Raw genomic sequence first — 13,807 nt, forward strand, 5'->3', positions numbered from 1 at the left:
TCAAACCAACAGGCCTGCTCTACTTACTTTGGGTGTTCTATTGGTACTTCATCGATAATATCTGATGGTATCACAAACAACTCCGGATCTTGCCCATTGGCCTGAAGCACCAAAGGGAGGATCTCAAACCGACTGTATTTTGGCTTCCATCCAAGATGGATACACAACTGAAAGTACATGGAGTTTTTATTTAAAGTAAACCTGTTTGTAAATAAATTCTAATATATTCACAATGATTGATATTAAAGATAATTAACCGTACGTAACCCAAAATAAAAGCAATATTCAGTTAAAGGACCAGTAACATCAAAAAAATTGTAAAAAAAATTTGTTTGTTTGCCTCGATCCACAGAAAGCTCATACTTGAAGCACTGTTTCACTTTGCAGCCGCGTACTGGAATGGCCCGTTTCCCCAAGAAATACAGCCAGGGGCGCAGAGACGCACAATCCTTGTAGAGCTGGAATAATGTTGTAATAGGAAACATTTTATACAGGGATTGGTGCGCTGACAGCAGCACGGAAAGTGGGAGCTAAAGAATCCAGCAGCAGAAAGCCAGGGAGGAGAAATCGAGTGCCGCTCACTGGCTCGTCGCCCTGCCGCCTTTTCTGCAGAGAAGCAGAAGCGGATATTTGATATGTTATTTCTCAATAAAGACTTTACGATTATAATGTATAATTTGTGTTGGTGTTTTTTTTTATTGTAAAGTAACAAATTTTTTTTTTAAATTTTTTTGATGTTACTGTGCCTTTAATACCTACATAGATGGGCAAGTTGTTTATCTGAGGTATCTGACACACAGGTTGCTACAACACTTTTAAAACCTAAATAAATAGCAAACCACATGGATCTTGCATGGCAGATCAAACATCAGTCAGTTTCAGTCCATCTGTAGATCACACATAGCTAACATTTAATTTACTAGCTCTTTCTGAGCTAAAAAGGACCTTGGAAGTTTTAGATCTGCAAAACTTGCAATATTAGCCATCCCCTACCCAGAGCTCCAAATCAAATATCTTAATGTTTATTCATTCTGAGATGAGACGGTTCTGTGTAAGGTTCTGTTTATGTTATTTGTAAGTGATTTTTGGTCCATTTTTTAATTTATCAAGTACATTTATCATATATACCTCTGTAAATTCTATACTGGCTGGGTCACCAAGGATTGATCCATCTGGCATTTGAAAACCTGCGTAACGAATCAGTTGACTGTTCCACACTCTAAAATCATGTTTCCCATCGGTCCTCTGAGGAAATACGGTAATAGTAGATCTGAAATAGAACAACAGATAGAAACTGGTATAGAGGTCAGCTTAGTATATCAACAGCAGGGCTTTTACAGTAACATACAAAATACGGGGCTTAAGGATGCAAGAGAATCCTGGAATTAACACCTACCTTGTGAAGATGTTACTTTCAGACAGGGGTGCTTCACCAATGAGGCGAGTTGAGGCTGTCACCTCAGGCGGCAGCGCCCCACTAGGTACCAGGGGTGCCAAAAATGCCGCTCCTGGTACTTAACCCTTTCCCTGCCAGCCGTTTTGTCTAGATGCGAACATCTACTGCCAAGCAGTTTTAGATATTTTGCACTCTTTCACTTTAAGGACCTTTCCTGGGGTGGTCTTTTAGTTTACCCAGGAAAACAAAATATTGCTTTTTTCAGGACAACCTGAACTTTCAAAATATGCAAGAAATTTGGTGGAATTCTACTTCTGTAAAAAAATATAGGCTTCTAAGTGTATAATAAAATGAAAAAAATCATGTTTCACAAAGAACAATCACATATATCAGAAACATCATTTATTATATGTGCAAGAACACAGCCGATTTGGAAAGGTCTATATCTCCTGAACGTGGCAATACCAGATATATATAGTTTTATGTAGATTTCTCACTTATATAGCTCAAAATCTACAAGCAGTACACTACCAAATTTCCAAAACACTGCTCCCCAAATGGCATACTTCTGATTTCAAGGCCAAACATTCCGCTAACAGTAGGTTTACCCTAGAAAACTACCCATTATTAGAAAGAACAGATTCTGGTGAATCAGAAATGGGTAAATATATCTTTGTACTCCAAACTACCAAGTTGCAATTGTTTCCTAAAGTTATAATGTTTTATAGAAATTAGTGATTTTTTTTAAAAATGACCTCAGAGCTTCCAATCTACAGAATCATATCTCCCACACATCATTAGGTATGAATATGAAAGCCTGGGGTCCACTGAACAGTTTGATGCCCAATATGTATAGGTTTACCTAAGCATGTGGTATATAGGGGCCCTAAAATGTAGACACCTCATTTGAGCTATCAGTTTTGTAATTCCAGATACTGCAAAATCAACACATTTACATAGTTTGGGGGGGCAAAGTTAGAAAAAAAGTATGTTCACCCCAGAAAACCATATATTTTCGGAAAGTACCCATTCCCCCGAATCCAAATTGGGTATGCATGTCTTTCTACTCCAAAGCACTAAGCCTCAAACCCTTCCTAAATTTGGCAATTTTGGTGCCATTTTCTAAAATCACCTCAAAACTTCCAACCTGCAACATCGTATTTCCAACATACTATTATGTATCAATATAAATCACCCAAAATATGAAAGCCTAGGGTCCTCTGAACAGTTTGATGCCCAGTATGTATAGGTGTACCCAAGCACGTGGCATATAGGGGCCCCAAAATGAAGACCCCCATTTGGTCTGTAATTTCAGATACTGCAAAATCAACACATTTACATAGATTTGGGGGGCGGCAAAGGTAGAAAAAAGTATGTTCACCCAAGAAAACCATATTTTTTCTGAAAGTACACATTCCCCTGAATCCAAATTGGGTATGCATGTCTTTCTACTCCAAAATACCAAGCCACAAACCATTCCTAAATTTAGTTATTTTGGTGACATTTCCAAAAATCACCTCCAAATGTCTACCCTGCAGCATCGTATTACCCACATACTTTTAGGTATCAAGAGAAATCACCCCAAATATGAAAGCCTAGGGTCCTCTGAACAGTTTGATGCCCAATATAAATAGGTGTATCCAAGCACGTGGCATATAGGGGCCCCAAAAGGAAGACCCCATATGGTCTGTCATTTCAGGTACTGCAAAATCAACACATTTACATGGTTTTGGGGGGGGGGCAAAAGTAGAAAAAAGTAAGTTCACCCCAGAAAACCATATATTTTCAGAAAGTACACATTCCCACAAATCTAAATTGGGTATGCATGTCTTTGTACTCCAAAGTACCAAGCCGCAAACCATTCCTAAATTTGGTTATTTTGGTGACAATTCCAAAAATCACCTCAAAATTTCTAGCCTGCAGCATCGTATTACCCACATACTTTTAGGTATCAAGAGAAATCACCCCAAATATGAAAACCTAGGTTCCTCTGAACAGTTTGATGCCCAATATGTATAGGTGTACCCAAGCACGTGGCATATAGGGGCCCCAAAAGGAAGACCCCCATATGGTCTGTCATTTCACGTACTGCAAAATCAACACATTTACATCGTTTGGGGGGGGCAAAGGCAGAAAAAAGTAAGTTCGCCCCAGAAAACCATATATTTTTGGAAATTACACATTCCCGCAAATCCAAATTGGGTATGCATGTCTTTGTACTCCAAAGTACCAAGTCGCATGCCTTTCCTAAATTTGGCGATAAAAGCAATGGTTTTTACATTTCTGAAAATCGCCTAAAAATATTGCAATTGGCCGCATTTATCTCACCCAACTTCTTACATACAATTGTAAAACACCATAAATACTGATGCCAAGGGTCTACTGAACAGTTTTATGCCCAATATGCATTGATATACCAAGGCAGCTGGCATGTGCGGACATGTGCGGATGTAAATAGTGCATATGAGTTTTCTCTGCTGCCGATTCACCTTCTGTAAACATAGACCCTTGACTTCCTATTATGTGCCTCAAGACCCTCCTAACAGCAAAGACCCCCCAAAACCATATGTTTTTGGAAAGTACACATTCTGACGAAACCAACCAAGCTAAAGACGTCTTTCTACACCGAACTACCAAACTGCAAAGCTTTTCTAAACATAGAGATTTCTACAACATTTCTGAAAATCGCCTAAAAATGTTGCAGTTTGCCACATTTATCGCACACAAGGTTTTACGTTCAAAGAAAAATCACCCTAAATATGGACGTCAGAGGTCTACTGAAAAGTTTGATGCCTAATATGCATAGATTTACCAAAGTATGTGGTGTGTACAGGCCCCAAATGAAAAACATGCATATGAATTTTCATGCTTGCCAACTAAGCTGCTGAAAAGAGAACCCCAACTGTGTGTTATGTGCCGTAAAACCCCCAAACTGTAAAAAGACCCCAGAAAACCATATATTTTTGTAAAGCATATATTCTGACGGATCAATCTAAATAAAATATATCTTTCTATACCAAAGCAACAAACAGCAAAACGATACAATAATGCAGGGATAAAATTGCAATATAACCACAAAAATTGTGCAAATCAATGAAATAACAAAATAACTGCACCGACAGCGTAATTAGTGGCCGAAATCGATTATCCAATAAACAGTTTTTAGGGGTAAAAAAAACACAAATTGGTGAAATGAAAAAGTAAAAAAAATAAAATGTGTATACATGTGTGTACACTTCCAAGAATTGTGTGACAGTGTATAAGTGTGTATAAGTGTGTATATAAGTGTATATAAGTGCATATAAGTGTAAAATGAAAAATGCAAAAAAAAGTTTTTGGTTTTTTTACTTAAATGTGTGTGTGTGTGTATGAGTGTATAAATGTAGGTAAGTGTAAGTAAGTGTGTAAAATAAAGGCCACTTACCGTTTCTGGGTGATCTGGAGGAGTTCTTAGAGAAGCTGTCTGCAGAGGCACGGCAAGCAGGAAGTGTGTGGGCGTCCCTGGAACACGAGGTAAGGAGGAGGAAGGTACGTGCTTGGCAGTTAAAGCCCTTGCCTGCCAGAACGTATGGTGTACGTGCTTGGCAGGCAAAGGCTTAAGAGCCAAATTTTTTTTTGCACTGACAAATTTTTGCTGGTGAATTTTCGCGGCGGTTTTGCAAATGTATTCGCCGGCAGCGGATCGTGGGATTTTGCCACAAATTTGCACCTGCCGAATAAATTCGCCCATCACTAACAGCAACTGGTAAGCACCTCTCTTTATCAAAATGAAAACCATGTGCACAGGTGAATCACACCATGGAATGTGATCACTACAAATATAGTTCACATTATGATGAGACCTTCATACAGTACTGGAATTATCTCATAATAAACTCTGTACTTTTTTTTATCCACAGTGGAAGAAGTAGCTTTAATGGGTGTAATTTCATTCTAGTTTAGAAAATTAGTATTAGACTTTCAGTTCTCTGCTGTGTCATCGCAATGAGTATCAATGTGTTTATTAAAGGGGAACTCCAGCTTCCAAACCAAAATTTGATGAAGAGGCCCACAGAACACAGAAACCCCTAATATACCCATCACAGTTACCTATTTCTTCAAAATGCATGAATAAATGCCATTTTCTATGCTGAAATCCAGCTGTTCTTCTCTTTCTGCATCATTTGAAATCCTGGCAGGGAAGGAGGGACTATACACTGATGTTACAAATTGTAACAACTTCTCCTCAGCTTACAGACAGCATGCAGGAACTACATAACCCACAATGCATTGCACTGTGATATTCCTTTGCTTATTGAAATCACATGTGCAGGGAATTGTGGGGTTTGGAGGATGCAGGCTGAGGACAGCTGGCTGTTAATACAAAGTAACAGTAGTCAGCCAGCTCAGCAAAGTAGTCAGACAGATCAGCAGAAGAGCAGGGGACTAGGCTTAGGGAACTGTTCCAAACCATTAAAACTCATGAAAAGTCTGCATATTTTTCAATTCATGTATGTTGCAAAGTTGCTTTAAATTAGTTTACTTTTCAAAAAACTTGTTATGTTTTTATAGAGTTCCACTTTTTAAAAATATAGCAAATTATCAGATTTGTGACATAAAAAACAAATGAATGTTGTATTGAGCCAATCCCACCATCTTTAACGTACAATGACCACTCAATGGATGCAACAAATTGTATTTCTTTCCAAAGCTATGTATCCTTTATGTCTTACAAGGTCCTTAGCCATGAAATTACCTTATGTTTCCTCTATTGGACGAGTAAGTTATATGATGGCAGAGGTGATTAAACATTTCCTTGGCTGTCTTGCAGTCACGAGCATCAAAAACCTGGAATCAAAGAAAATATATGTGTTTTAGTGTGCGTGTAATCATTTTCTCTTATTCCCTTTCATAGCCATAGACAACCATTGTTGTTAAGGCATCTATGTTAAAATAACTCTGCTGCTGTTGTTCTTACCTGTAAGTTAGACCACTGTATTCGTCCAATGCACCGGGGTGCATTTCTCCAAGCCATCTTGGATGCATAGACAAGCTCATCTTTAGTTAGCTGGTAGGTGCCGGTACATTCTATTTCTTTGGCCACTGTTTCCAGCCTGTTGAGGTGGTTTTCTATTTGAGGCCTAAAACACACAACACCCAAATAATCTAAGGAGAGACCTAGTTAATAAGTAATATAGGATGAGTTTTGACGTTGCTGCAAGACGAAATTCAATGGTTGCAAACTTGTACAGAGATATCAAAATTTTTATTGTAAACATATGAAGATCACTGATGAACGTTCCACCAACGCTGAGTTGTTTTGTGCTAAATACAGGGCTGGCCTGAGCCGACGGGATGCTGGAAATATACCTGGTTCTGACCTGGACCCAGACTCGAGGAACTGTGAGTGCCACAAGGAGAAAGTTACAAGTAAGTACAGGGGGTGCCATTGGATGTATGGTGGCTCAGAAGAGCTCCAAACTGGGGTGGGGGGCACATGAGTTTGCAGCCTCAGTGGGACACCCCAGTTCAACGCTGAGTTAATATGACCTATATTACCAAATATTTTTTATTGATCAGTAAAAAAAATAATAGTCAATTTAGTCGTTTAAGATTTAAAAAAATACTTTTCTATCTGGAATAAAAAGAATGATCTGAAACCTTTCACCCAGCATGCAATTGGTATCATGGATTAAGGATTCCGATGGGTCATATACTGCCATTCCATTAAACTAAATTATGTCTGACTACTCAGATCTGTGAGAAATTCTAAAGAACTTACACAGGTATCTGCTGGGAATCATTCAGGATTTTCCATTTCTATATTTGATAAATGTGTCCCTAAGCCCTTGTGATGGGCAACTGAATGAATAAATAAAACTTTTTGTATATTGCCAGGTAAGAGAGCAAAGTAACTATAGAACCCAATCCAAGATAACTCACTCTTTGAAGGAGCTGTAGTACTGGTTAACAAATTCAATTGCTTGAGGCAAAAGTTCCTCTTGTGCCACTGGCTCAGTCCTGGGGCCTCTTATATAAACCTTTGGGTTCATAATGGATCCCTGACATATTTTAGATTGGCAGCTGAGGTTCTGAAAAAGAGATACACCCATGATTGCTTGCAGTAAATTTAAAGCAATTGATTTTTTTTGTTATGCAGGACTCAAATGTATCTAACCAAATTGATAATAAATTATAAAATGATTTGAATTGTAAATAAAGCAGATTGAATGCCTCAACCAAGTTGTAATATTTCCAATGAAGCTCACAACAAAATGCAAAGTTAAAAGAAAATTTACATTTATTTTTGGGGCTTGACAGAGTTTTAAGATACATTAAACATTTCGATACATTCAGAGAAATATTTTGATTGTAGAAACATCTGTTATAGGGTAAAGCAAGAATTTAAAAAAAGCAACTGCATTGGGATTTACTTGCTATTCTGACTGCACTACAGGGGCAACACTCCCACCAGTTCTCTGAAAATCTCTGAACTGGTCTATGGAGAAATCCCTCACATTTCAGCATTTTCATTCTAACCTTCTTTGCTTTGAGGTGTAACGTGTCCTGGAAGATTGATCCATTTTCAAAATTCTTCAGTTTCAAATATTTAGGACAGGTTTCTCTTTTCTGCGATTGCTTGATTTTTTCTGGAAATCTGTTCTAAAGGACCAAAAAAAACACTGATGTGAAGGAGAATAGCTCACTGCCTCGCTAAACTGATAGATAGTATTTGATGGAATTTATTATATGGGGAAATGAATTACTAGATTTTAGGTGGCTATTCTATACTGGACACACCGTACAAAAGTGAATTCCAAGCTCATTCATTCATGTTTTAAAAATAAAACACAAACACAAGTGCAGTTTTTCTTAAATAGAGACAAATATGCATCCAAAGGAACTCTTGAAGAAAGCCAGCAGCACACTGAGTCTGGTTGCAGTTGTGTTCAAAAGGAAATTTTATTAAGCCCATATGCAAAAGGCAACATTTCGAGCCTACCAGGCCCTTTATCAAGCCCTTTCAAGGGCTTGATAAAGGGCCTGGTAGGCTCTAAACGTTGCCTTTTGCATATGGGCTTAATAAAATTTCCTTTTGAACACAACTGCAACCAGACTCAGTGTGCTGCTGGCTTTCTTCTGGATATCAATTTGACCCAGTGACAGGGGTGGGTCTCACAGTACAGCACCTGGCACTACATAAGTGTGCTTGAGTCACTTGAGGAAGGGCATTTGTTTGTCCCGAAACGTTTGAACATGACTCACATGTCAAGAGCACTACAATAAATTTGGGATCACCCCGCATCTGAACAAGGTATTGGTTATTTCATTTTTTGCACTACATAAGTGTGAACAAGGGAGGTGAGCGCTCCACATGATTGATTTTATCCAAAGGAACTCTTGGCATTTCTATATACGGTAGTTGACTTAAAGGAGAAGGAAAGTAAAAAAAGATAACCTCCCTCTTTCTCTTCACCATAAATCCCCCCCTGGAAACGCTGCATTGAAAATTGTGATAGCATTACTGTTTTTGTGCACTTCAATGCCGAAGTTTTTCTATAGTAGAACATTTGGCGCCGCCATTTTCAAAACCGTGCGTCACTTCCTCCCTGCGCTTTGTCTCTAGTTTGCATGCGCCTCTTCCTTGACCCTGTGACATAGCCAACAAGAGCGCACACTTCTCTGCACAGTGACAGATAATACATATATTACAGACCTGTCAGACAGTCCACAATGCTGTTTATAATAAATTGCCCTCTGCTCCTCCGCTCGCTGCAAACTATAAATTAAAACCCCAGTGAGCGGAGGAGCAGACAGACTCGCAGCAGACTCGCAGCAGACTCGCAGCAGACTCGCAGCAAAGTAATCACACATCATTTTGAAGAATTAGGGGTATTTACTAAAGGGTGAATTTTCACCTCGGAAGGCTCTGCCACACTTCACTCAACTTCGTCCGACGTTAATTTTTTGGCCAATAATTGAAGCTTTATTTTATTTTTGACTTTCCTTCTCCTTTAAGGACCATCATTGCATCTGTCCTGTCTCTTCTGCTGTATGCAAGTTCTCCTATTGACACTGGAGGACCCTAACTCTCCTGCCCCCCTGAACATGGAAGTAATTCCAAGGATCCGCAGGGGGTTGTAACAATAGGTGCAGCAGACTCGCAGCAGACTCGCAGCAGACTCGCAGCAGACTCGCAGCAGACTCGCAGCAGACTCGCAGCAGACTCGCAGCAGACTCGCAGCAAAGTAATCACACATCATTTTGAAGAATTAGGGGTATTTACTAAAGGGTGAATTTTCACCTCGGAAGGCTCTGCCACACTTCACTCAACTTCGTCCGACGTTAATTCACATCGCATATGCTAATTCATCAAAAATGCGAAGTTACGTCTTGGTTAAGTTTTGGTTATTTTGTCAGCAGGAGCATTTCATATCCAACTTCCGCTACCGTTCATTTACTTATTCGCTTACACTTAGGTCAATTTAAATAGGGCGGGTACATATAGGTCATATATATGTCTTTATTAGAGATGGTGAAATAGCTTGAAGTGGCCACTTGTTATTATTATTTATTTTTATTATATTCTATTATTATTTTGCTTCCAAGGAAGCAAAATAAAGACAAAAGAGATCCACTATTGTCCTAGACATGAGCCCATCCTAAAACAAATGTGGCATAAATCTCAAATGATTAAAAAAAAACTTTATGTTTAACAGTTACAACATTTAAACATAATCCCACTTTAAAATATTAAAACACGCCAGCGTTTTGCATACAGAATATGATGTCACTGACATAAGATTGAGGAGGATGCAGCTTCAGCTTATCAGTTTGCTAGTTATAACCTGGTGAAGCAGACTCTGGTGAAAGGGGTAACATAACGAAAAATTTGCACTTTAGTAAATTCGTTCACCTGAGAGAAAATTCGCATGGCAAAAGGGTGCAAAACTTCATTAGCAATGAACTCTTTCGCTAGCGAATTGTCCTCTATACCTGTTTGTAAATTGGAGATGTCCCTGCAGATTGGATTTTTAGCAAATTTTTGCTAGCGAGTAAATCTGCCACTTAGTTGCAATTGCAGCAGGCGCAACTGTTTGGCCTCAATGACACTGAAATCCTAGGGAAAATGCTGTTTTGTTAGTAAAAAACAGGGGGATTTGTGCCAGAAAATTTTATTTTTCGAATTGCATTGTGTTTGCAAATGACCATCTTCCATTTATACCTAATTCTTATTGAGCAATAACATAAACAAATGTTAGTATATCTGCCTTTAGTTGCATTGCTGAATAAATCAAAGTGACTACAGCTGCAGTGAATGGTTAGTTCTTCGTTTCTTACCTCTGATATAGATTCAATCTCAGCCATTGTTTGCTTCGTGCCATTGAAGTCGATTGCTTCTTTTGTGATTTTGCTGAACAAAGAAATGCACAGATATATTGTTTTGAAATGGGGCTTCACAATCAGATATATATATATTGAATTCAGAACAGATACAGTAAAGACAAAATGCTATTTTATGTAATTGTCCCAAAGGAGAGTGACTTTTTGAGGCAACATTGAACCCTGCCTCCCTAGGTTAGACAGTTTATAGGTAAAATGCAAAAAAGTCATATAGTGTTATATGGAGTTAATTTATGCAATTTATCTGGAAAGAAGGGTAAAATAAGGCTAGTTTTACTTTGCATCTGTGTTTTAAATAAAAAAGCTAATATAATAGAGCTGTGGAGTTATTTAAACTTTTCTCTTTTTTATTTCCTGTGTTAAACAGTGCCACTGTACCTGCCTTTTTACTCCCAGTCAGCTATAATCTTGTAGTTATGATGGCTTTAAAATTATCATTTACCATCTGAGATTGGTGCCCTTAACCCGCCTGCTCCTAATATGCTGCTTTGTTTCCTGAAACACCCAACTTGTCCAGAATGTACATTTCAGTTAGTCATCTTTCTGTGCTAGATTGGCACTCTGAGCCAGGAAGCAGTCTGGAGGTGCCAGTCAGGAACTCCATAGGGTAAATGAATGCCAGTTTGCATTAATGAATCATGATTTAATGGCTGAGCACTTCAGTTTAAACTGTTTCAAGAGAAATGAGGGAAGTGCACACCCTGTTTCTGTGGCTTTACAAATTAAGTAGCGAGTACTGCAAGCCAATTGTCCCCACAAAGGCACTCTGGTTATTTATTGATATTGAAACATTGATGTAACGCACCTAAAGCTTCCAGTTTTGCTTATATGCTACAATATGCAAACCCAGTATATGCATGTGGTTTAGCCTAGAAAATAAATCTGACTAACAGAAATAAGAAATTGTAACACACTGCCCTGCATATTAAAAATAATTTCAACACCAAGGGGCACATTTACAAAGCTCGAGTGAAGGATTCGAATTAAAAAAACGTTGAATTTCGAAGTGTTTTTTTGGCTACTTCGACCATCGAATGGGCTACTTCGACCTTCGACTACTACTTCGACTTCGAATCGAACGATTCAAACTAAAAATCGTTCGACTATTCGACCATTCGATAATCGAAGTACTGTCTCTTTAAGAAAAACTTCGACCCCCTAGTTCGGCAGCTAAAAGCTACCGAACTCAATGTTAGCCTATGGGGAAGGTCCCCATAGGCTTGCCTGTGATTTTTTGATCGAAGGATATTCCTTCGATCGTTGTATTAAAATCCTTCGAATCGTTCGATTCGAAGAATTTAATCGTTCGATCGAACGAATAATCCTTCGATCGTTCGATCGCAGGATTTGCGCTAAATCGTTCGACTTCGATATTCGAAGTCGAACGATTTTAGTTCCTGGTCGAATATCGAGGGTTAATTAACCCTCGATATTCGACCCTTAGTAAATCTGCCCCCAAAAGTATTTTATTTGCCTAATAAAATCATAATTCTAAAATAATAATAATAATAATAAATACATAAATAAAATAATAATTCTAAGCAACTTTGCAAAATATATTCATAATGAATTGTCTATGGTGTTTGAGTGATTTGTATATGTATTGCTATTGAAATCAGTGTTTGTCCCTTTCTATTCTCTGCCCTGGTGGCTCAGACTGTTGATACAATGTAAGACAAGGCAGCTGATTAACAGACCTGTCTTTGCTGGGGAACTAAGACTTTTGCAACATTGATTTAAAAGTAACAAACAGGAATTAAGTAAATATTGCTTTCGATAGGGATTGTTATTACAAATAACTTTAAAAGCTCTGAAAAGTTTAAATAAATGGAAAGTTGTTTTTTAGTAGATTTAAGGTATGAAGATCCAAATTACAGAAATATCCATTATCCAGAAAACCCCTTGTGCAGAGCATTCTGGATAACAGGTCCCATACCTGTATAACCTATAAACTTTTTCTGTAACCATAGCAATATGATAACTTTGTTATGCCAGGCACCCAGTGGTACTCAGGATACCACTGATATGTTATATAATTATTTCTATATCATATTTCTATGTAAAAGAGTGTTGAAGTGCTGGACAGGTGAGCATGCGTATAGTATATTGTCACATTACCTGTGTGTTTTTCCAAAGTCTTTAGGCAGATTATTGTTTATGTCCATTTCATTGGAAGACACTTTTTCTGTAACAGTTCCGATCTTCATGAACCGTTTCCAGGGGCACATCATTTTTGAATGAACTGTTTCTCAGACGGTATGTGCAAAAAGGAAAAAAAAAAAGCCTTCCCAGGGTCTTGGCTACTGAATAAAAATAGAATGTCATTAAAAGTAACAACACCCACCCATCAGTTTTATTCAGGAAAAGGGTTTTCTCACACTCAAAGCAGAGACACATCCGTAGTGGGTTTATTTAAGTGTAATGAGGTCTCCTGTCATAATGTACTATTTCTATTTGAGCTATGATAGAACAAAAAAACTGTGTATAGAACTCAGTTTTGATCTCGAATCAACACAAAGTCTACTATTTCATAAAGCCTTACATCAGGAATACTGGATACGCATACTTGTTTTGGTTTTTTTAAATATATTTGGTCCAATGGTAGGTGCAATCTGTAGCTACAAAAGATATGCTAGTTTGCTTATTAAATACCAAGGAGATTTATCTGTATTTAAGTAAACAACATTTTTGGTGAAAAATTCAGAGGTTTAGTCAGTGGACTGAAGTGTACCCTGCATCACCTAGACTGGTAACTGGCTGGATTGATCCCCCGGAATAGGCGTTCTGAGATGTGGGTGGTGTAGGCAGGGTAGGTGACTTATTGCACCTTGCATTACATAAAGTCGGGAGGAGATTTTCGCATGGCCAGTAAGACCCGGGTGACACTGGGAGCTGAAATGGCTGTGAGGACGGCTATAGCTATGGAGGTGGGGTTAAGATGCTTATGGAGCAATGACTGATTTGGTGTAATTAGAATGCCGAGTGCCACTGATGCGCATGAGAGGGATTTGCCGTCATTTTCCGTTG

General features: G+C 38.3%; 1 protein-coding gene across 1 annotated transcript in view; it reads right to left on the bottom strand.

Moving 5' to 3' along the window:
* The window catches only part of nos2.S (nitric oxide synthase 2 S homeolog), a 39,297-nt gene extending 26,188 nt beyond the window's left edge, over positions 1–13,109 (bottom strand). Inside the window, exons 1-8 of the mRNA XM_018248549.2 lie at positions 12,899–13,109; positions 10,718–10,790; positions 7,916–8,038; positions 7,319–7,467; positions 6,354–6,516; positions 6,132–6,223; positions 1,129–1,270; positions 28–167 (exon numbers count right to left, since the gene is read on the bottom strand). Coding sequence (XP_018104038.1) covers positions 28–167; positions 1,129–1,270; positions 6,132–6,223; positions 6,354–6,516; positions 7,319–7,467; positions 7,916–8,038; positions 10,718–10,790; positions 12,899–13,011 — 995 coding nt within the window. The 5' untranslated portion in view covers positions 13,012–13,109. The remainder of the gene's footprint in view (positions 1–27; positions 168–1,128; positions 1,271–6,131; positions 6,224–6,353; positions 6,517–7,318; positions 7,468–7,915; positions 8,039–10,717; positions 10,791–12,898) is intronic.
* Positions 13,110–13,807: the final 698 nt, after the last annotated feature.

This window comes from Xenopus laevis, chromosome 2S (assembly GCF_017654675.1).
Source record: "Xenopus laevis strain J_2021 chromosome 2S, Xenopus_laevis_v10.1, whole genome shotgun sequence".
Lineage (NCBI taxonomy): Eukaryota > Metazoa > Chordata > Amphibia > Anura > Pipidae > Xenopus > Xenopus laevis.